The sequence below is a fragment of the Corvus kubaryi genome, unplaced genomic scaffold (genome assembly GCF_017639235.1).
Source record: "Corvus kubaryi isolate FWS band 111438036 unplaced genomic scaffold, C.kubaryi_AGA036_p1.0 124, whole genome shotgun sequence".
Taxonomy (NCBI): Eukaryota; Metazoa; Chordata; class Aves; order Passeriformes; family Corvidae; genus Corvus; species Corvus kubaryi.
Genome location: NW_024580659.1, coordinates 2,155,644 through 2,179,460, shown reverse-complemented (window position 1 = coordinate 2,179,460; position 23,817 = coordinate 2,155,644). Strand labels below are relative to the sequence as shown.

The window sequence follows — 23,817 nt, the reverse complement described above, 5'->3', positions numbered from 1 at the left end:
CTCACGGTTCCCCCGCGCCGAGCCCCGCTCAGGCCCCGCCCCGGGCCCCGCCCCGGCCAATCAGGCGAGGCGCTACGAGGGGGGGTCACGTGGGCTCTCGCCCCGTCCTTCCGTCCGGCCGCGCGCGGAGCCCGCGTGCGGGAGGTGAGCGGCGCGGGGTCGCGCGCGGCGGGCGCGGCCCTGATTGGCTGCGCGTTCCCGCCCCAGGGGAGGGGGCGGCGGGGCCGAGGGGCCGCCATGGCTGCGGGGCTTGGTCGGGGCCCGACCCGGGCTGGGGCCGCTCCTCGCCCGCCACCGGCTGCGGTCACGGTGTGACTACGGCACGTCCCGTTCCGCCTCTCACACGCCCCCCTCTATTCTCTCCTCCGCCCGGGAAGGGCGAAGGCGCCAGTGCCGCCCGGCCATGCTGGTCAGCGAGAGGGTGAAGCGCCTTCTGAAGCTGGTGCCCGGGAAACGGCGCTTTGGCTTTTACAGGTTCCTGCCTTTCTTCTTCGTGCTCGGCGGAGCCATGGAGTGGTTCATGATCAACGTCCGCATCGGCAAAGAGACCTTCTGTGAGTGCGGGGTCCCCGCCGGCCCTGGCGGGGTGTGCGGGGCCCGGCCCAGGCCCTCCGGTCCTCCCCTGCAGGGCTCCGAGCTGCGCTCAGACTCTGCTCCTGCTCGGGCAGGATGCGGCACTTCAGGCTCTGCCTCCCCAGCAGAAACACTGGGCAGAAACAAACAAAATCCCTGGGTTTAGGGTACTGAATAAAATTTTAGCTGAAAGAGGGTATATTTAGATTGGATATTAGGAAAAAATTCTTTGCTGTGAGGGTGGTGAGGCCCTGGCACAGGTTGCCCAGAGAAGCTGTGGCTGCCCCATCCCTGGAAGCATTCAAGGCCGGGCTGGACGGGGCTTGGAGAAAACTGGTCCAGCAGAAAGGGTGATCTTTAAGGTCCCTTTCAACCCAAGCCATTCTGTGATTCCATGATGATTTTTTACATTGAAAAATACTCATGAGGTTTGCCAGCATTTAAACATAGGTGTGAGGTCATCTGAAATGTGACTTTTACAACTAAAAAAATAAGTATGAAAATGGCTCATGAGAACTTCGTTAATGGCATCTGGTTTCTATAAGTTAAAGCATTTATTTGTAATGTGACATTCTTCCCCTTAATAAACCCTGTTAGAAACTTTTGTGTCCTACACTGAAAGGATCAGCTCAACTGTATGTTTTATCAGGGAGCGGGGGGGCAGGAAGAAGGACTGGGAAGACCATAGAGGTGGGAATATTCCTGTGTTTTGTTTATATAAAAAAGACTAAAATACTTAAGCCAGGCTGGAAGCCCTCAGGCATTGACTTCATGCCTGTAATTTAATTTCCCTTCAGCTAGTTGGGGCATTTGTAATTTTAATTACCCTCGTGGGAAAGTAGACAAGAAATGACTGAATTGCACTGGAAACATAGTTTTCCTAGAAAAACATTTCATTGGGACTGATGGGAAGAACTTTAACCTGTATGAGAGAGAGAACATGAGCTATTTTAAGTGGTATTAGGGATTTCTGTTGACTTGAATTTCCAGTTGCCTGTCAGTCAGCAGCTACAAGAGAAGTTTGGATTGAAAAGTCTAAAGAGAGATGACAGGATTCATGTGTTTAACACCATCCTGCACTGGGGAAACTAATAAAAACCATCTTTTTCTGCAGATGATGTTTACCGTAGGAAACGATCTGAGAGACTGTATGAGGCAAGGATGGAGAAAGAGGAATTTTAGCTGAAACGGTTCAAGGGGGAGCTCCTGAGTGCTTCAAATGTAGAAATGCCAAAGCAGCAGCACTGCCACGTTGATGGTGAGGGAAGATGTTTTGCTCTGCAAGATGAACTGTGATCCACACGTTCGTGTAATACACTCAGATGGTTTGGGCAGTTTTGTTCTTCCATATCTGTAATATTTGTATTTAAATCAAGTGAAAATTTCATTGTGTTTGGGCCCCTGCCACTAATTTAATGTTTGCTCAGTCCTTTTAAATAAACTAAACGGAGTAAACAGTCTGGCTGTTGCTTTTATTTGCTTGGTGAAACTCTCCCCTTGTGACAAGACCAGTGGGAAACAAACATTACACGGTGCATCCATCTCAGCATAATGGAAATAGTAATTTTGAGTTGGTTTCTTTTGTACTGACTGGACTTGCTCTGGCAGCTGATTTGTTTTCTTTGCAGTGTGGCATAATTTTAACTGGATAAAGAGAGCACAGATTTAGTGTTCAGTGTTTGCTCAGCCCGCAGTGCTTGGAAAGTCAGCCGTGTGTTTGGGCTGTCTGATAGGTAGCAGAGCAATGTGTGTTGTCAGTCCTGGCAACCCTGAGTCCTGGGGTAGGACTCCTGTCCCCACGGCAGGAAAATGGGGCTGGCTGCTGTATCCCAGCAGAGTTCACTGGTGCAGTGTAATCCTTGAGGATCCTACATTGATAAATTGCTTTATTTCTGAGGGTAGGGGTGCAGGCTGAAGGTGCAACAAAGAAGCCAATTCTTAAGATCAGCCTAAAAACAACCCCAAGGGAGTTCATGCCCTTAGAGTTGTTCTGTGCTACCTCCTGACAGCTTTTGTAAGTCTTCATCAAGTGCAGAGACAGGGCAGTTCTGTAGAGGTCAAGGTGCAGGTTCTCCACTTGCAAACGAAGGGAACCTTCATGTTGTGCCTTCCAAGGACCTGATCTGGAGGATTAGTGCTACTTGTGTTTTCAAGAGATAAAAGCTGACAGAATTAATTATGTGACTGTGTCACTGCAAATTTTGACTGAGCAGCAAGTGAATCACTTGAGGAAAGCTCTATTTCAGAATAATAACCTTTGATTTTGGTTCCAAGGTAGAGCCCAAAACTCGTGAACAAGCTGCTTTTTGCAGTCACAGATCATCGCACTGAAGTCAATCCTGACTGTAGCAGTAAGGAATAAAGCAATAATAAAAAAGACAGATTTTGAAAATTGCTGAGCTTTAGCTACATCTGCTTTTATTTCTTGAGCCTTTTGAAACTCTCTTGTGCTCTGTTTTCATAGAAAAAATAAGTTGTTCAGTATATGGGGTTTTTTTTCAAGCAAAAGCCCTGTGCCCTAGTTATTTTGCAGGACTCGGGAGCCTGATGTGAAAACTTCCTGTGGCTTCCCTTAATCACTCCTGTAATAGTAGCAGAGTGTTCCACAGACAGCAGTGAGCCCAGCCCAGTTCTCTCTTCAGACCTCTTGCTTGTTTAGCAGTGCCTGTTTCCCATTTGCAGCTGAGAGTGCCAGGCATGTCTGGAAAATCTCTGGGGTGTCTCTAGCCAGGTAAACAGAAAGGGAGACAGGCTGCAGTCACTCACAAGAGGTCTGGTGTCAGGCAGTTCCAGGTTACTGATCTTGGTGACTGCTGCAGGAATAAAATCCTCCAAGTTGGCATTGTACCATTTCAGGCAACACAGATCTGTTATGACAGAATATGAAGCTTGACATTTAGAAATCTGAACTGCAGTCTCCAATCCTCCTTGTGTTTACTAGTGCTGACCCTTCAGCATTCTTAGATTTTGCCAGTCTCTCACTAATGCTGGAAATTAGAATAGCTGCAACGCCCCATTCCAGCATTTCAGCCCATTCCAGAGCTGAGCACACTCAGGGATTTAGTATCAGTTTTAATCTACACCCCATCTTCAATAACCAAAGTCTTCATTTGGTTTTGCAGTTTTATGCCTGCTGACTCCTAGTTCTGTGCTCTTTGCCTTCCCCAGTAATCTGACACTCATATCCCTGCCTCCTTCCCATCCTCCAGCTTCCTCCCATCCGTCTGCTGCGGCAAAGGACAACAGGGGGAAGTAAGAGTTCTCCTTTGGCTCAGCTCTCAGGGAACACCGTGTGGTTGTTCCAGGCTACTGGAGTGAGCCAGGGTCACAGCTTTCACTTCTAGCCCTGCCAAGCCCTTGCCAGCTCCAGGGCTGAGCACATCCCTTCCTCCTGCAGGGAATTCAGCAGGGAATTCAGCCGGTGTCCGCCTGGAGCGTGGCTCCACACTGACCAACAGCGTTTTCATGTGTTCTGCAATGGCCACAGCAGCAGCTTCTGAGTGAGACCCAGCAAAGCATTCCTACTGCAAGCTTTCCAAACTCTGCAAGTCAGGGCAAGATGGATACCGAGCATGGAAAATTTCAACTCAGTAAGGCAGCAGCAGTAAAAACTCATCTGCAAACAAACAGTGATACCTACATTCAAGCAGTGCTGCTCACTGCTCCAGCATCAGAGAGGGGACAACTTCACCGCCAGTCCAGGATGAGTCTGTGGAAAAAATGGATCTGTTGATCATTCCCCTGCAGCTGTGCACACAAGGAGGCAGCTGTCTACTGAAAAACCCGTGGTGAGCCAAGGAAGAGGTGAAAGAAGTTCAGGAAGGGTGTTTGTGCCCAGCCTGCACTCCTCCCTGGCACAGGGCTGCAGCAGAGTTTTGTCCAAGCTTTTCAAATGCAGCCAAAGGAAGTAACAGGCAAAACAGAATTTTGCCTTGGAGCAAAACTCTTCCTGTCATCAGTGGAGGCATGCTTTCACTTTGGATTTAATGCACAGATCCAGACTGTACCTGCACTCTGGTCATGGCCATCCCCAGCTCCTTCACAGAAAGAGGACAAAATCTTCCAGGCACTGGTGGGATGAATGCTGTTCCTGAGGAACTTCCTGAAATCAGTACTGGATGCTGGTGCTTCACACCAAAGATGAGGGTCAAATTAGACTTGCTGGAAAATGCAGTTGGCAAAATGAACATAAGGTTTTATTTTATTAATCAAAGTTTCATGTGTATCACTGAATCAGAGCCCATTCCTTACACAATGTTCAGTGCCCAACCATTCTGAAACTTCAGTTTTGTGCACTTGCAGCCAAGGGGGAGCTACATACATTTATGGTTCATCTTTACTATCTCAGACTGAGCAAGATGTGGAGGATCATTAGAATTAGTTTCCTCTGGGCAACTGCAACAGAAAGAAGTCTTGTGAAGCTGGCAGCCTGTGTAAGAGGCAGCATTTATCCCCTGGGCTGAAAACATGAATGTGTGTTAATTAAATATAACGCTCTGTTCTGATTGTTTAAATAGCCCTCTGTAAATTTTATGCCAGGCACCTTGAGAGGTTCCTATCACTTAATTTTTCTTGCAGTTTGTACAGAAAATTTCCATCCTTGGTTCTAATTTAATTGTGTAAAAGATGTTTTTTCCAAATTACTCATCTGATTTCCTCTAATAAACAGCTACATGGAAGACAGTCCTGAACCACATTAGCTTCCAGATGAAATTAAGGCTTGCTGTTTATTTTCAAACCAATTAATATGGGGGCATCTGGGACTGACTGAATCTTATCACCTCCACTCAGCTGGTTCCCAATGCTTCACATGTTTTTTAAGGTTCATTGTTCATGCTCATTATGGCTGAGTTTTCAAGATCACTATTCTTATCACCTGCAGGCACATCTCACAATGCACAGGACAACAGAAAAAGGATATTTTATCCATACACAAGCACACATGTATCAAGGACTGGATCAGCAGCAGCCAGAATTACTTGAAATAAAATCCTCACAGAAGTCTTAATGGAACACTCAAACCTGGTTAATCCAAAACACTTTGCAAACTATTTTTATTCAAATTAAAAAGACTCAGGTAAACAAAGTGATGGTACATACATGTTATAAACCTGGTTAGCAGCTCAGCCTTCAGGAGTACAAGATCTAATGAAAAGCCAAGCATGGATAAACCAGGTACAAAAACATATGCTGAAAAAAAGTCACCAACATCAACATTTTGAATTTTTACACAAACAGTAAGTTTTCTCATGGAAGGGAAGGACTGAGGAAGAGAACAAATAATCATTAGTTGTCTCCAACTGGTTTATGAAAATACCTGTCCTAGTTTTATCTATTTTCCACTCTCACAGAAGCAAACCATTGCCCACACATCCTTTAATTTTAATATGAAAGTTTTGTTTATGCCAGTACAATGAACGGCAGTGAAAAACAGATGAGGGGTTCAAACACCCACAAAGAGAGAAAAAGAGACAGACAGACATGTCTTCTTTTTTTTTTTTTCCTTTTAAACCAGAGTGAGAAAAGTTTCTTTTGCTGGTTTTGAATTCTAGACTGTAGCCATTATATCCTAAATTTCACTGCAATCGACTGAAATGTCTCCAGTATAGAGAGAAACGATTTTGAAATAAATAAGGCTTAAAATAATTGATCAGGGCCAGCCCAGTGGCTTAGTGGTAGTGCTCTGCACTGCCTTGAGGGAGGAGCCAGGTTTTGTTTGCACTTCCAATCTCTTGCTCCTGGGCCAGAAAGAGCACTGAAAGGAGGGATTCAGCTGCTCGGCAGGAGAGAGCCAGTGCTGCACGTCTGCTCATCACTGACCTTCAGATAAATTAAACATCTGAGTTATACAGGCTCCAAAGGGAGTCCCATCCAGTCCTCAAAAGAAAATAAATAAAACAATAATTTAATTAAAATTCATCCCAGGTTCTTTGGTGTAATTTTTGTTAATGCTGAGAAGTAGGAGAATCTGGTGGTGTATTAGTACAATCCATGATAGTTCCAAATGCTCAAAAACTAGGATTTTGCTGCCTGATTCACTTCAATGTCCCATCTTTGTGGCTAAAACCTGCAAAACCTACGGTAACTTAAACACATTTTATAGAGGTGGTCTAAGACTATTCAACTTCTACTTTATTAAATAAAATTGGTCATTTACAAAGGCCAGTAAAGAATTTCTGTACCGTGGGTGTGTTACTTGTAGAGTTCAAAACTGTCATTTCCCTCTATGTTGTTTTGCTCTATTTCCTTCACATCCATTGCACATCTGACCTAAACTATCTTTAAGTGCCTATTTGTAATTACCTGGGGTATTTTGTGCAATGACTGGAGGATTGCAATAGGAGAGGGAGAGGAATTGGCCAGTAAAATTAAATCACAGTTTATACTTGCAAGTGTCACTTCCCTCATGAGTATTAATTACATCAGCAAAACAAACCCCAAGATACCCAGTATTTGAAGGAAAATATTTAATTTAACCTTCTGCCAAATATACTGAAATGAAAATGTTCTGTACTAACAGACTTTAAAACTCATTTGCACATGATGAACATCTCTAGCATAAATGAAGTGTCTCAGTCAATCAGTTCATTTGGGCTGAGTTGCACTGCCCACATTCCTGCTGACTTTTTCCAAATTCATAGAGCTTTCCCAGTTACTTAAAGCAATCCAAAAGTATTATTTTTTTTTCAAAATTAAATAAATGAAAGGATTTACCTTTAAACAAATAACTTTGTAGTCCAAAAGGTTGGTTAGTTACGAGGACAGGTAAGTCTTTAGCAGAAGGCAGCCACAACCTTGAAATTTGGCAAGAAGAGTCGATACCTACTTTACTTAGATAAAAAAAAAAAAAGAAAAAAACCCCAAACTCTTTGAAGGCTGCAATGCAAGCACTCTATTTTTCCAATGTACTGGGTATGCTGACCTTACCCATACCATACCATACAGTAGTATTTTACTTTCAAGTTAATTTAAGCATCAGATTTCACTCAAATTTGCATTGCAAAACTTTCACTAAGGTTAATGAATACACTTAAAGAAAGCATACAAAAATGTCTTACAATGCCCAATCATGAACAGAGTATGTGTGAATTTAAAAAAACATGTTACTTCACTAACAAAACAACTCCACTTTTCTCCCCTAACTTACCTTCCAAGACCTGGGCTGGTTCCAAGTTCTGCAAGCCTCTCCCAGCACGGACAGAATCTCTCAGGGAAGGAGCTTTCCTGTCCCACTGCTGGGTGTTGGGGACATCACAGAACCCCCAGCACAGGCCATGGCAGATGAAACACTTCCCCTCTAAGGGCCTGCCAGCACAGGGATTGTGTTAATGATTTAGGATCACAATAGCCTTGGCTACACAGTTAAATAACTGGACAGGACTGGACAACATGAGCAGTCAAGACACCCTTGTCCCGTCCACACCAGCACTTCCAGGGCTGCTGTGGCCCACTCAGCCACCTCAGTGTTGACTTGGAATGCCAAATTTCCTTAGTGCCAAAGCACATCTTACCTTTAGCTTCTTTTAAGAGATCCTCCCTGTTCACATCGGAGCGAGAGCTCTGCCCGAAGTGGCCAGCACACACAAGCACAGGTACACACATTCTTATAGGATGTAAACTATGACTAATTCACATTCCACTGTATCAATCTGTAAATACTTTGTTTTCCTTTTTTTTTTTTTTTTATAAAAAAACAATGGCATCAGATTCTCAGCAATAAAGTATAAGAAAGATGAATCCTTGACTACACTCAACCAATTATGAAATCGCCTTTCAAACAAAGGAAACATATGCAAAAAATCTGTGTATTTGATAAAGTCAACTTAATATAACAAAAAGTGAAATATGCTTATTAAAAGTGTCCTTATATAAAAATGGTCTTGCAATGTACAGTAAAATGCAATACAAATTATTGTTGGTTATCTCTTCCCACCCAGTAACTAGACCAGCTATTGTCCCATGAACTCCTGAGGCAGGAGTGTTGCTGTGCCTACACATTCTCCAGGTTGTAGGCCTGGCGGATGTTCAGGGTGTCCCGCAGCATCAGATCCCGCAGGCGCCACAACGCGTCGGCCATGGTGGTGTGAGCCCCTTTGCTCTTCAACCAGTGCAAGGGGAGGCGGCTCTCCTGCTCCTTGGACAAGTGCACGTCTCGTCTTCGTGCTGGAAAATCCAAGAAATGGCCCAATTATCAACTGGTTTATTGTAGAAAAAGGCAAATATAACTCTATAGTATTAGGTAGTCTACTTTTGCTCTTTGTATGTAAGCCCATACCATTGATTCTTAGGTTTATACAACACTGGTGGAATTAGCCTGTGGATAATATAAATATTCTCAGTCTGTTGATTTGTCTTTAGGAATTAACCGCATGTATATACTTTAATAAGCGAACAGCAGATTTATGCTGCATTTTCTATAAAAGCAAAAATAATGGGTTACAAGGAACCCAAAGCCTTACCTGCAAGGGTCTGATCCCACTTGCTGATGCTGTTTGACTCAGCACTGAGCCCCTCAATGTATTTCAGGTAGGCTTCAGAATGGAGGAGCCTCTGTGTCTTTGGTGGAGGGGAGACAAACATGGGGGTGCTGGGCTGCTGCATGACGGGCTGGCTGGCGGGGCTCTGCCCGGGGTATGGTGGCGGGGCCTGCTGGCCCGGCGGGCCCAGGATTCCGATCTGCAACGGCAAAGCCGGCGAGAGGTCACTCGGGGGGGCTGCAGGGAACCCCCGAGCTCCAGGGCATCCTCATGCAATGAAGTTTCAAGTGAGGTTATGTGCAAAGGCCTGAGAAAATCTCCCTCGGGACGCCCGCTTTGGCCAGGAGATGCACAGAGAGAGGAAGTGCAAACCAACCATATTCATACTGCACAGATACTGTTCATATTTCTGATCTATGTAAACATACTCTGGTTATCATCACCATATCTCTTCTCTCCTACTAACCTTAGTCACACCTTCCATCTCCTTTTTATTTCTCCAACTTGATCTGAAATATTGTGGTCCGTGAAGTGCAGAATTTAAAACATCTAATCTAAATTAACACAGATCCTTGGACGACTGGGATATTTCCACAGAATCGCTGTCAGGCAAAAATCTCAGGCAGGAGAATTCCCAGTCACACAGAAGAATTCCTACCACTGTCATTAACCAGCACCACTGAGAACTCAGCACAGACATCCCATGGTCTGGAATAACTCAATGTCATGACATCAGCACTTTACCACTTACTCAACTTCTGGTTCTCACAAAGTCCTGAAATGGTTTGGGTTGGAAGAGGCCTTAAAGCTCATCTCTTTCCAACCCCCTGCCATGTGCAGAGACACCTTCCACTATCCCAGGTTGCTCCGAGCCCCATCCAACCTTGCCTTGAACATTTCCAATGATGGAGCAGCCACAGCTTCTTGGGCAACCTGGGCCAAGGCCTCTGAATAAATAACTTCTTCCCAGCATCTAATCTAAACCTCTCCTCTTTTAGTTTAAAACCATTCCCCTTCATTCTATCACTATCTGGCTGTGCATAGCCACTCTCCCTCCCTTTCTTTACACCCTCAAGCCAAAATCACATTTCTCTTAATGATGCAAAAATTTCGTCAATAAAATTGGAGATGTTTTGAACAGTTTATCTGCATTAATCACTGACAAGGAACAACTGATCATCACAGTTACCCAAACTCACAAATTCAGAACTGCCAATGAACATCTGCTTTACCAGGTTGTGAAATACAAATATTTTTCACCTACTCATCAACAGCTGATAAAATGGGCAGCATCCTCTGTGTCACAAAGCATGCAGAACCTAAATTATCACCAGTTTCGCAGTGTGCTGAAATGACTCAGTTTAGTAGAAAACTAAGAGAAAACACTGTGTTGTTTATACTGAAGTTACCTCACTGGACAAACCTCCCGAGCCTAACAGCAATTCAACCATCAAATACAGACACACCCTCCGAGTGTGAGATATTAACTGGCTCTAAACACATCAGAACATTTCATTTCTGTTCTCCCTGAGAAAGTCTATGTGATTCCCTACATGTCTGAACTGGGATGTTGCTCAAATGCTGATTCTGAGCCTTAAAGCCTCATAAATAATGCAAGAATGACTCACCTGCTGTCCAAAAGGACTTGCTCCTGGTGCTGGAGTGCCTACCATGGGGGACACATTTTGGCCTATAACACCTATATTCCAAAATATAAAATAATTAGTCTTACTTCAGAGCAGTGACAAATACCTCTCTTTGGTCTTCTATAGTAAGAATTTATACTTTGATATCGCTGCTCACAGTTATTTTAAGGAGATGTACAACATTCAAATATCCCCCTTGCCCCCAGTAAAAAACTTCACAGGTTTCTGAATGAAAGAAAAAAAAGAAAAAAGCCAGCATGACAACCACCGAACACTGATATGTGGCCTGTTGAATTATTTTAATTAGAGAAATGCAAAGTGAATAGTTTTTGCTTTTCAGGTTTTTTTCACGTTACTTAGTGATTGCCTGACTGCATCTTTTCATTTATAATATACACCTTTGGCTTGACAGGATCTTCCTGTAGTCCTTTAAGAAAGGAAATGCTAATCTGCTTTAGCAACATTTAACATTTCCTTGTGTTCAGTTTTGTAAAATACATTCACAGCAGGATAAATTCAATAGCCTTAAATATAGAACAATTAGTGTTTGAAATCAGTGTCAAAAAAATAAAAGTGATTTTTCTCAAGCATATTGGGACTTTTCCCTACTGCACAGAGTGCAGCACAACTGTGTCAGTCTTACATACAAAAACGTACAGATCTAAATGAGAGTCATGCAGTTCCTGATATTTTACATACAGATGCTTTGGTCTGAAAAAAATCAAAGTTATGTGCTGCTGCTGCTTTTCTTTCTGTTTGTGCCACTTCTCATGTTCATTCACTGGAAAAGCTGCAGACTAACTGTGCTCTTCCTGAGGGTTTAATTTACATGAATTAAATGCATGATTTCTGTATCAGTGATCAAAAGATGTGCCACTGGGTTTCACACACTAAAGTGTTTTTCAAATGCACTTTCTATTTGATCACAGCTCCCGTTTTAAATGCATCTGTAGAGTATGTCAGAAGTTGGGAAAAACATTGGTAACACAAGCTGTGGAAATATTTCTGGTCCAAAGGGAAGGGGTCTGGAGGAGGGCACCCTCCCCTCGCCCGCATCAGAGCACGGCTCCACCCTTTGCCTGCAGTGCCCAGTTCAGCACCACTTCACCAGTGCTCCTCCATTCCCAGGCATTGTTTCTTTGCTAATCCACATCCTGTCAGTTTTAAACACGATCCATCCAGCCCACTGCAGTGGGAAAAGCCCTTCAAAGAGATGCACTGTCCTGGATTCACCTCCCACACGTTTGGCTGGTGTGTGCTAAGTGTCACAGCACAGCTGTTGTCCTGCTGCCTCTAGGTGCCATCGCAGGGAATCGTGCACTCCAGCCAAGCTGCACACGTAGTACTGATGGATCTCATAAACACCAGGCAAGCAAACAAAAGCTCCCCAACTCAAATAATTTACATACAGATAAAATTCTTAACAGAGCTTCTGATAAACATAGTTGCAAGGGGGTAGGAGGAGACAAATGAGACCATTTTGTCCACAGCTTGTTCAACTGCTGAACATAGGGATGCACATCTTTTACACAGGCACAGGAGTTATCAGAGGTAAAAAATGAATCAGCAGAAAACAGGACCAGAAGGCAGATGAGTGTTTTTCCCCTTAATGGGGACATGCTAATGGCATTAACACTGGCAAAAGATTTATTTCATTTAGCCTCACTTTTCATCAAAGGTGTGGCAAAAATACAGGTAATGTAGTAGAAATGCTCTCAAAAATCAATTCAAAATTTGGCCACATAGAATACTGAATCCACCTTGTCCCTACATATTTCCAGTCACTGTTCTATCAGCAAGCTTTAATCTGAACACAGTTTTACAATAACACATCAGTGCCCTGGTGGCCGAGGAGTTTTACATGACCAGGGCTCATTTCAGTGCAGTCTGACATTAACACACTGAAAAAGACTTTGGTAAGGAATGAGAACAATAGATTTCATTTATAAGCCCACTTCAAATACGAAAAGGATGAGTGTAGGGATTCTGTTCTAATGACATAAGGATATGAATAGGCTGATTTCAGCTTTTCACACTTCTGATAAACTCATGCACAATCATCAAGACTTTTTTGGCTGGAACAAAACTCCTGCTGGAGCAGCACCACATTCCTCCAGTACCCTCTCCCTGAGGGTTTACTGGATATGCTGTTGTGTCACTGTTTTGCACACCCCTCATATTCAGCAGTGCTGCTGCTCACAAACCAAAGCCACGAACCGAACAAGCTGCAGAGAACTCCTGTAACAACAGGTTAAACCAAGTACATGACAATGAAATACAGAGGGAATGAGGATGTGGTTCTTACCGGGTGGTGGGATGCCTGGGATGCCTGGCATACCTGGCGGGAGTTGGTGGGGTGGGGGCACCCCTGGGTGAAGTGGCTGCATGCTGCCCATGCTAACAATGCCATCAACTGGGCCCTGCAAAGGTGGCAGCACCGGTGGATAGCCACTTATCATGCCTTGAAGGACACAACAAATTTCAAACATGCATCAATAACATGCAATATGGTCTACACAGTATGCACAGACATGCACTATCCACACACACACACACAAAAAAAAGCACCTTTAGTACAGCAAGACAATACTACAATTAGTATCTTGCAAGAAAAAAAAAACAAACCCTAAAAATAAATAAAAGCTGTAAATATGAAACACTATACTTTTGATGAATTAGTATTTAGTGTATTTGTATGCTTCTCACGGGGCAATAAATGTTGAATACTCAGGTATGTTAACACAAGGAATAAATTCAGCCACAATTAAATGTTACTAATGCAAGCAGTTTTAATACAGCTTAAAGCTCTGCCATCTGCATACAGATTACAAACACAACACTAACTTGCCAGCCCCACGGACAGCCCTGCTCTGAGGCCACAAAAATAAAACCCCAGACATTTTCCTGCAGTACACATGCAAAATTGATGCACAAAAGCCCTACAACATTCACATACTTGAAACTAATGGCAGTAATGGGTGATTTTTATTAAACCATCTCCAGTATGAACTAAGGCAGTAATACAAATTTTACACTTGGGTGTGCTGGGCTGCAATAATTTACACTCATGGCATTAAACTTTAGTGAAAGGACTTAAAAGGAGCACCCCCTCACAGAATTTCACTGTCCATGTCTTCAAGGTGTCTTTATAGGAAAACCAGTGACACTGCAAACACTGTATTGTGCTGCTGCTCAAAAATCTAGTTTTCTGTATGTGAGGCAAGAAAATGGAGAGCTTTTTCTGGCTTCAGCTCAGATTTGCTGCTATCCATGAAGTGAACCTATACAGTGTAACTGCACTATGCTTGTTAGGCCCTGGAATGTTTAATTTAAATGGATGCATTGCCAGGTAAGCAAGGAAAGGGGTTGGAAAGACAATGAAAAGATGACAGAGGACAGAAGGAGGTCTAGAGAGATGAGGTAAGTAGAAATGCAGATTTTCTGGGGCTTTTATAGTCTGTTCCAAGAAACCACCAAGTCTTTGCCACACTCCCTGTAATTCAGAAAAGGAACTTCCAAACCAGAGATTTCTGGAGTGAGACTGGCCAAAAACTCTCACCAATTCTGACTGAGAACAGAGTTGATGCAAGCTCAGGATCTAAACAGGAGGAGCAGTTCCAAAATAAAAGCTAAACCTGTTGCTTCCTCAGGAAGTTACAATAGTGAATAATCTCTAATCCCAAAAGCTTTACATGGAGAAAACACCAAGAAAATAAAGAACTAATCTCCCTCGAGCCTTCACTTTCCACAGGACACCTAGACTGACACATTAAATATGCCTTAGGTACCTATTTCAAATATCTGGAACCTTATGTGTACCTCCTTATTACAGGGAAATCCTTATTTCCAATGGAGAAAAGTAAAAGAAGAAAAACAACAAAAGCCTCCTTGGCATAAAGGGCTTTCTCACTGTACCTTCTGCCTGGTACTTCCAGGGCACCTCGAGCTGCTGACACACCTTCAGTGCAACCCTCCAAGGAATTAAACCCATATTTATCAGTCATGGAACCTTCTTTCTACATTTCCAATTAAAATACTCAACAACTGGTTAATAAAGGTGCCATCAAATCTCCATGAGAAATCAGTTCTTGTAGCTCGTTTTGAATAAGAGCAGCCACTTTCTTACCCCATGTATGAATTGCAAACTTTTATTTTAAACTAGCAAACATGGCCAAACTATTTCCAGCTCCTACAACTATGGTTCAGGATGTCTTTGAAATTACTTGTTTTTCTGTTTCTTACCATAATGACATAAGATTAAGTAAACTTTACCTAAATGTAGAAGACACTAAAGTGCTGCACGCTATGAGAAACTCATCTTAGAAGGCTTCCAGATTTCCTGGACCCGTGGGCCATGAAGAAGTTCTGTGATGCAGAAGCTCTCTGAACTAGAGAAAAGCAATCCAGGGATGGAGGAGGATGTGAGAGGTCCAACCAGAACAAGATACGTCCAAGTAGGACTTGTGAAAACCAAAAGATGAAAGACCGTGTTTTTCAAATGGGCCACAAAAGTAGAAAGAGTTTAAAAGGATCTGCTCCATCATCTACTTTAAGGAAGTTATTTCCCAAAGCCAAAGTGAAGAGCCTTGAGTGTTGATCTGCTTGAGTAAGACAATGGTCTGAAATCAAGGTTTGCTGTCACAGGAAATAAGGTAGCATGTGTAGTTTGCAGAATGCACGTTTTTGGGAAAGTTTTAAGGAAGTGTTAATAGCAAGTATTACTGCCCATCAACACCTGCCTCCAAAAATTCGAAAAGTGACTCAGTGCAAAAAAACCCAAGAATCAAACCAAGAAAACACAACCACAAGAGGATGATACTTCTACATATTCTAGATCGAAGTAAATTATTCACAAAAGAGATCAGCACTGGGGAACTCATCCTCCCCCATCCTTTTCCTTAATATACGCACAGGTAAGTGTACATACACACACACACAAACATACACCAACTGCAAACAGTTCAGAGGGAAATTACCACAAACAGCGAAAAAAAGCCAAAAGAAAAATGCAACTCAGTGAAAACAAATGCTTTGTAACCTGGAGATCATGAACCAACTAAGGAATGTGCCTTCAGTTAAACATCCATGCAGCCTATTTACTGAAAAAGGGATTTAGAGACCATGATGAAAAAAGCTTCAAGGCTGTCAGCTTGAAATAAGGCCACAGCCTGTGAGATGAGAAAGAAAAAGAAAAATGACGAAAGAACAAATGGAATAATTGGAATGTCTTAAGGGAAAGTCAAAAAGACCCCGAAACTCAAATCAAAACCCTCCAAATACTCATTTTTATCTACTCGGAACTATTTTGACCTTGACTGAAGCAATTTAATTCTTATTTTAAATAGAAACTGGGAAAGGAAAGCAACCTATCAGGTCACACCTAAATAATTTTCTCACCCATGTATGGCTGATTTCCATACAAGAATCTTCAGTGGACTACATTGTCTTCAGATCTGATCCTGAAAATACTTACTCCGAGCATACTCCCTATGAAATCAAGCCGGATTACAACTGGTAACGAGCTCAACACCCAGCAACAGGGACCTCGTGGAAGAGTTCTCCAAGCTCAGTTCTATTCTGAAAAATAACCTGATAAAACCAGCAATGTTGTCATTTTGTCTTTGTTTCTGCAATGGCTCTAGATCCTGGTCTGCTCTGCTTACCAGTGCCTAAGAGGCAATTCTACAAAGCTTTTGCTTGGATTTAAAATCTGGGTTAGACTCTGTTGGCCTCTCACCTCCCTGACAATAAAACCCCCAACAATCTCCCTCCTGCTTTACCACTGCCACAGATGCTGCATGCACTAGAAGACTATTTAGCTGCTGCCCTCCTGCCACAGCAGGGCTAAAGGTGAACTCTGCAAGGCAGAGTGAATAAACACGACTGCACACTAACAGAACAGGACCACTGCAAGGAGGACCCCGCTTCCCTGCGTTTTCCAGAGGCTACTCTCCACTGCAGCAAGTAACACTGGACACCAGGCCACCGCTGCACTAGGTATGTTCATCATGAAGAAGGACTGAAGAGTTCGAGCTTTTGCTTCCAACGTGACCCAAGAGAGTGTTCAGAGTTATGAAGGGGGTTGATAAAGTGGATGAGGAAAAAATGGTCATAGCTCCTACGTTTTACCTGCAACGGGTGTCAACTGCTGATTGAGCATTCCCATTGGTGTTGGTGGCGGCACCACCCCCATAAGAGCCCCGACAGGAGTGCCTGCCCGGGGGGAGGAATTCTGCTGCTGTGCTGCTCGCTCTCTCTCCTGCTGCTCAGCAACTTTAGCTGCCCGCTCTGTAAAAGTATTTTAGATTTTCAGTTCTGTTTTGTAACCCAGAATTTCAAAATATTATCTGTTCATTAAAAAGGACTAGTCAGACACTGGCATAGTTTAGTCAAATATAAAGTAGAACAGATGAATCTTTTTTATACAGCATATGATTTGATTTCATGTGGCTGCAGCTAAGACTTTTAGAGAACCTTTCATGAAAAATATTCTGCAAAGTTTTATCTCTTTCTAAAAAAAAATTAAAATAATTAAAATAAATAATAAAACAAAAATTTAAAAAAGTTGAAGAACAAATTTGATGATAATAACACCAGTGTTACCAACATGAAGCAGCAGTCTAGCACTAGGCTCAGTCCGCACTAGGACATGGCAAAACATTCCCTGTTTTGACACCACTGGCTCAGCCAAACCAGGTGCAGCCAAGGCCAGCAGCTCTTGGGCAGATCCTCTACCAGCTGCTGTGGGAATTGAAGCCCCACATCTGCCAGGTGTGCTGCAAAGAGCAGACAGCAGTGCCAGCTGGTGGCACAGTCATTTGTGGGCTCCCCATATATTTTACTACTGATGCAGCTGAAAAGTGGTGGCAAAATCGGGGAGCATTTGTAAAGTTTCCCTAGTGCAGATTGGTCCTTAGCTTTTGGAACATAACAAGCAGCAGTTTGATAAACCAAAAATACTTTTCTGTGCCTCTTTCTGTCATTTCCCCGTTTGGTCCCCTATGAGTCATTTTTTTTTTTTTCTGAAGATGTCTAACTCACATTGTGCTGCTCACTGGAGGTCATGTGTGTCCTTTGTACGATGAATCTGGTCATTATCTCAATCAAGTCTCTCACTGTGACTGCAAGAACAAAAGATCTACTGCAGGGTAATCTGACCAGAGGACAATTTTATATTAAGGGAAGGGCAAAGGGTCATGGGAAGAAGAAAAAAAAAACAAAACCCAAACAAACAAAAAAGGAGATATACTGAATGCCCACACTCCAGGTGCTTTGGGGGTGTGCAAGTCCCTGCTTTGTATACTCTGAACGTTGTGTCTGACTGGCACAATGAGGAACAAGGAAGAATAAATGGACGCAGGATACATCTCCAGCAATTTTTAACAACAGTGAATGCAGGGCTATGAGCTCTCTTGCAGTTGGTGAAAGACAGAAACTGCCACTAAACAAGCAATCAAGGTCCTCTGTCAAAGGAAGGCTAAGAAGAAGTTCATCAAGGAGATTAAGTTATGCACCCTGCCAGTGTTACTCGCTTCCCCTAGGACATGACTTCAAACGTCTATCACACTTTGGACTCCTCTAGAACCTGTTTGTGCAGCTTCTAGCACTACTTCCACACACTCAAAGACCAGTTTCATTTCCAAAGGCACCTCCTTCCTTCTTCCCACTTCTGCAATTTCAGGTGATGCCTTTTCCTGGTCTTAAAATCAAGAGTCAAACACGGTTAGAAGGGGAAAAGGGATTTTACCTTGGTATTTATTTTAAGGATCCTTAGGTGCACACGTCCAGGTCATATGCATCGAAATGCACCTTGCCAAATACCCCCCCCAAAAGATCTGGTATAACATTACAGGTTTTATTAATTAGCATATCTATCAAAGATTCTCTAATGAGAGGCTCAAGTGAGACCCCCCTCCCCAAGGAGCCTTCCCCTGGATGGTTCTATCTTAGTTTACAGAATGTGTTCTGGAGAGGGCATCGGGCTCTGGGGCACACTGATCCCTAGCTACGAAGCTCCTCAAATGTTTAGTCTCTTAGCTTGACAAACAAGTCCAAGAATGTAGGCAAAAAGCACTAAGAATACAGAAGTTGTAAAAAAGGTATAACAGGGGTATAAAAGAAAAGGCAAAAAATCTTCATGGCATCACAGGGAGTGATGACGACGCAGAGAAACTCCTACATTTAACACAGGCAACTTAGATGTGATTGAGCACAAAATACACAAGATATTTAAAGGTAGATCCTGAAGCAGAAAAATGAGATAATCTTCTCCAGAGCACAGCAAGCACTTGGGGAAAAGATCAAGGAGTTGTTCTGACTCTCACCTACTTTTGACCAGCTAAAAAAAAAAAAAAGGTCAGACAAAAGCATAAGAGACACTCTGATGAATGAGAAATTACTGTTAAGTGTTCAGCTTTATCAGACTTCAGAGTACTAAGGTTTGAAGAGGGACCCGACGTAGGACAGTACTTAAGTTTTATCTAGCCCCTATCCATGCCCTGACTGCCACAGAACTAACAAATGGAGTAACGCTGCCAAAGGGAACTGCAGGAGGTATCTGAAAGTTCAGCCTAGAGCATTCACCCTAATACTCAATACTAAACCCAAATCACATAGGCCAGGACTTGAGATCATTCAAACATTTCCAACACATCTCAAGAGACAGGAGAGAGACCCTCTGCTTTGAACAGAGTTTTTCCTTAAAACAGGCCTTTCCCTCAATCCCATGCATTCTTTTATTTTACTTTATCTAGCTATGCAGGCACTTCCAACACAGCCTCTTCTTTACTCAACTATTGCTAAAAAACCAAATAATACGCTGCACACAAACCAAATGAAATTTTCAGTGGGTCAAAATAGATCTAAAATGTAAACTACTTTTCACCAGAAAACGGAAGAGCCCTTTTTCACTGAGGTGTCAAACCATGCCCACTCCCTGCTCCATGGCTCACATCCACACCAGGGAACACATGAATTTTGTCTCCTCACAGTGGAAGGAGTGGAGTTTCTCTCCTTCCACATATGGTAAGCAAACACAGTTTGGACACTTTGTCACCGCATCCCAACCCCTCAAAAAAAAGCAAAAATAAGTCTAATTCGGGGTAGACACAAAGCCAGGAAAACTACAGCTCAAACCCCAAAAGCTTTGGAAAATTTTAATTGAGAAGGAAGATTAAAATGGAAGTACACAGACAATCATTAACACAGTGGACAAACAGAGCCTTCCTGCAGAAGGGCAGGACTTTAAGCTGCTCTAAGCAAGGAAGCAGTGACATGCCAGCCATCCTCCTGCTGAAGGATGAGGCTGTAAAGGAGGGATCTACCAATAAAAAGATCATACATGCACCTAGAAGGGTGTAAAAGGAAGCAACTACAGAAGGCCCCAGTACTCTCACAAAGAAAGAGCGTTACCGTTTCCCTTCGCAGCATCTGCAAAGCAAACTTGCACAGAGCAAAGAGTGCTGTGTTACCCTCCAGAACTGCAAAGAGCTGCTACTGAAAATTCAGAAAGGACTGAAGTGGCTCAGAGTGGACAGTGACAGCATGCAAGCTTCCAGCCTCAAGATCAAAGCTGCCTTTAAGTTACGAGTGTGCGGAAAACCTATCAAATCTCATTTACAAAGTTGTAACTTAATTGGGCCATAACTTTCCAGGGTGTTGAAATGTTCCTATCCAAAGGAGCATTTTCTTTCAATAAAATTGCATCAATACAGTAGTTAATAGTGTTGACATGCTATTAACTAGAGAAATAACTATGGATGTTAAACCCATGTATTTGGCTTGGGTAAGGGCTGGCTGTTAAAGATCAGCTGTGTTTTATTTTAATCAAATAAAAGTTAAAACACTATGGCTATTTATCAGAAGGGAGGGAAGGAATGGAAGGAAAGGAGGGAGGGAAGAAAAGGAGGGAAGCAAAGAAAGGAAAGGAGGGAAGGAATCAAGGAAAAGAAGGGAGGAAAGGGACAAAAGATATGTCTAAAGTATCTCATGATTATGAAATATTCCTAGGCTTACTTCAGGATATGAATCTCTCAATAAAATCAGTTACAACAGTTGATTAATACTGTACTGAACAGTAAGTCATATTTACAGTACAGTACAAGCCTCTTAGGACTCTAAGTACTGTTAATAATGAACTTTTCCCCACTCCCCTATAAGCCTTTCTTACCTGCTGCTACAGCTCTCAAGAGCTTCTTGTCCAAAATTCCCCCCAGTCCTTAAGGAAACATTCACAAAATATTTTTCCAACTGACTTCTAGCCCAGGGGCTTCATGCCCCCTTACTTCTAACTTATCCCCATTTTCTTGGTCTTTGTTAATTTGGTTATTTGTGGCAAAGACATTTAAATTATCAGTTGTGCTCTACATAACTGAAACATGCTCTTTGCTCCTCTTCAGTCATCTCTCTATGCGAACTTCTCATTAAGGTACGTCCAGAACACAAACATAAATATTTTCTTTTATTAAGCCTGTCATCTGAACAACAGAAAGTGTTGAGAAAGAAAAAAAGGCAGAAAAGAGTTCAGCATCTCAGTTTTTACTTACCTTCATATTCTGCTTTCTTTGTTGCTTCCAAGTTTCTCCATTCAGTTCCTACAAGTCTGCTGAGCTCTCCAAAGGAGTAGTCTGGGTGCTGAGCTTTAATCACAGCTCTCATCTCGCTGCTAAACAAGATGTACCCACTCATGTTGATCTTCCTTTTTGATCCCTCCTTCTTGGTGCTGCCCTTAACAGACTTGGGAGTGGACTGTGAGAAAAAGCAGTTATGACCACAAGTGTACAAAAGAGGAGGCCAGAAGAGAACACAAGGAATTGTGCTATGTCACAGATTTCATCCATTGAGCTGTTCAGAGACATTGCCAACACAAGTTGAGTAAAATATTTTATTTGCCATCACACATTTTAGGAAAATGCTTCCCCACTTCCTCCTCAACCTTTGCAATCCTCACTCTCCCTCATTCCACCTTCTAAATGCTATTTTGCCTGCCAGACTTTCCTTTCTCTCCAGTGTTCACATCTCTTTATGCAAGTAGCCATTTCTCCCTGAAAAACCGAAGCCCAGTTTATTGTTGATCACTGTTTACCTGCACAAGAGGTTCACATCATGTTCTTATGTTGATGAGTAACAAAAATTCTGCTCCTTTGCTTTTCCTACTATGGATGCTCCTGGTGAGAGCTCCTTGATGTTTTCAGCCATCAAAAAATTAATCTATTCTGACATCTCTATAGTGAGATACCACAGCTGGAACCCCTTTTTGAAGGCCCTTCCGCCTGTATTTGTCACAGGAGACCATAATTCATCCATAGTCTGACCAGTAACACCCATAAATGTATCATCACATCAAAACCGTCAAAAGGCCTTTCTCATACCCTAAATGTTACAAATCTGTCACATCTTGAAAAGTGTCATTGTTTCCAAATACCTGGTGGAGGCAAAAAAGAAAACAAAAATATATTCAACTGTTTCCCTCCTCTCCTGAAATTCTGACCATGTTACTGATTCCTTCTACTTGCTGCTTTGACCCCACAGTTCAACACTCTTCTCTCAGCTAAAAAACAAAGTTTTAGGGATACCAAGATGCTCATCAACTTAAGCAAGATGAACTGAGGCCCACTTAAATGTGATTCTAAACTGCACTGTACTAACTTGCAAAGTTTTCATTATGAACCTAAAGACAACTTGTGTGGATGAAGTGAAGAAAACTCCACACAGGGTCTGGGATGATACACAGGATACATACAATTCCATCCTGACTTCCTGGGCAAGCCCGCTCTGGCAGATGGAGAGTTCTCAAATCAAAAATAAGGAAATCTAATTCTATATTTGGCCTCTGATACATCTGCAAATAGAGAGCTACAAGTTTACCAGCTGTTCTAGCCTTTATAGTTCTTGCACCAGTTTGGGTAACAGTAATCTCATGGAAAAGCCTACCCACCAGTTTGGAAGGGCAAACAAGACTTTGAGAAACCATAAGAATTCCAAATTTGGTTCTTGCATTCTCTGTTCTTTTACATCTCCCATACACACAGTTTCAAAGGAACAGTCTTTTCCAACGCAGTCAGATAACTGCTTATTTAGTTTCAGACTTGCTCAAAGAAGAAATCAAGCAGGACCCCCTTTCTATGCCTTTTCTCAGCCATTTTGTTGAAGAAAAGAATGAAACTGCCCATCTTTTTTTTAGGTACTTTGACTCCATTCACAGCAAATTGCATCAGGAAAGCATCACCCACCTATCTGTCAAGCCCCACAATACCACATATTCACTTGTCTTGTCTCCTCTCATCCTTAGGTGTTATAAGAGCTCCTTTGTTGGCAGGAGAAAAAAAAAGTTTAAAAGTTCTGGGATTTAATAGTTGCTAGATAAAATTCCATTTCTATTTGGAATACTCTTCAAGAGTTTTCATGTTGCTTATAAAATTCAGCACATTAAACAAGAGTGGTGAGAAACCTTGCAAGGGAGGATGCACTTGGTGGCTGCCCACATGGCAAACATCACATTAAACCAGGCAAAAGCTTTCAACTTCAGCAACTCTTTCATGACATCCAAACACATTTCTACCCCGGGGTCACATCCTTGCAGTGTAATGAAGCAGAAATCGACATTGCTGGTCACCAAAGTGTCTGAAACTCCCTCCTGCTCCCAGCAGATCAGTCCTATTGTCTCTTCAAGACTGGCATTAGCTGGGATGTGGGAGTGTGGTGACAGAGATAAAGGATTTAATCCAGTAGGAAACAAACTTTTTTGGTTAGTTGAATTTCCAGCTAAAGCAGTTCCTCACACCACTTCCACACTCAGTTACACAAATCCCAGGGCTTGTGTAAGAAAGTTTATATTTGAATTTTATATAAAGACCTGATACTTCTGAACAAGTGTCATAGAAAACCTTATTGTTAGAAACAACACTAATATACAGAAATGTATCCTGGGTTTTCCTCAGCTGAATGATTGCCTTTAGAAATATTTTAATGGAATTAAACACTATCATCTGGATATCATATTGGATATGCCAAAACTGTTTTGTGTAATTTATTCCATATACTCATAGACTGAAATATAAATCTTTTGTGTGTATATGATAAAATGTTACTGTTCCTTTCTTCAGTTGGATTGGGAAAAGAAT

At 42.5% G+C, this 23,817-nt stretch overlaps 2 protein-coding genes across 18 annotated transcripts in view; one reads left to right on the top strand and one right to left on the bottom strand.

Moving 5' to 3' along the window:
* Window positions 1-46: 46 nt before the first annotated feature.
* Window positions 47-2,033, top strand: SMIM4 (small integral membrane protein 4). 2 transcript variants are annotated; one of them, XM_042019525.1, is made up of 3 exons: window positions 47-144; window positions 378-554; window positions 1,688-2,033. In XM_042019525.1, exons 2-3 carry the CDS (start codon window positions 404-406, stop codon window positions 1,753-1,755), a joined length of 219 nt encoding a protein of 72 aa, XP_041875459.1. In that variant the 5' UTR covers window positions 47-144; window positions 378-403; the 3' UTR covers window positions 1,756-2,033. The 2 variants fall into 2 exon arrangements, with proteins under 2 accessions (XP_041875459.1, XP_041875467.1); XM_042019533.1 differs by lacking the exon at window positions 47-144 and having other exon boundaries at window positions 219-554.
* A 3,566-nt stretch (window positions 2,034-5,599) lies between these two features.
* Window positions 5,600-23,817, bottom strand: part of PBRM1 (polybromo 1) — a 56,360-nt gene continuing 38,142 nt past the window's right edge. For 10 of the 16 annotated variants that reach the window (XM_042019428.1, XM_042019437.1, XM_042019412.1 and 7 more), the window contains 5 exons: window positions 21,241-21,442; window positions 13,002-13,157; window positions 10,679-10,749; window positions 9,033-9,249; window positions 5,600-8,736 (listed from right to left, as the gene is read on the bottom strand). In XM_042019428.1, the coding sequence (XP_041875362.1) occupies window positions 8,564-8,736; window positions 9,033-9,249; window positions 10,679-10,749; window positions 13,002-13,157; window positions 21,241-21,442 (819 nt within the window). In that variant the 3' untranslated portion in view covers window positions 5,600-8,563. The other 6 variants (XM_042019462.1, XM_042019470.1, XM_042019480.1 and 3 more) reach the window with 3 other exon arrangements.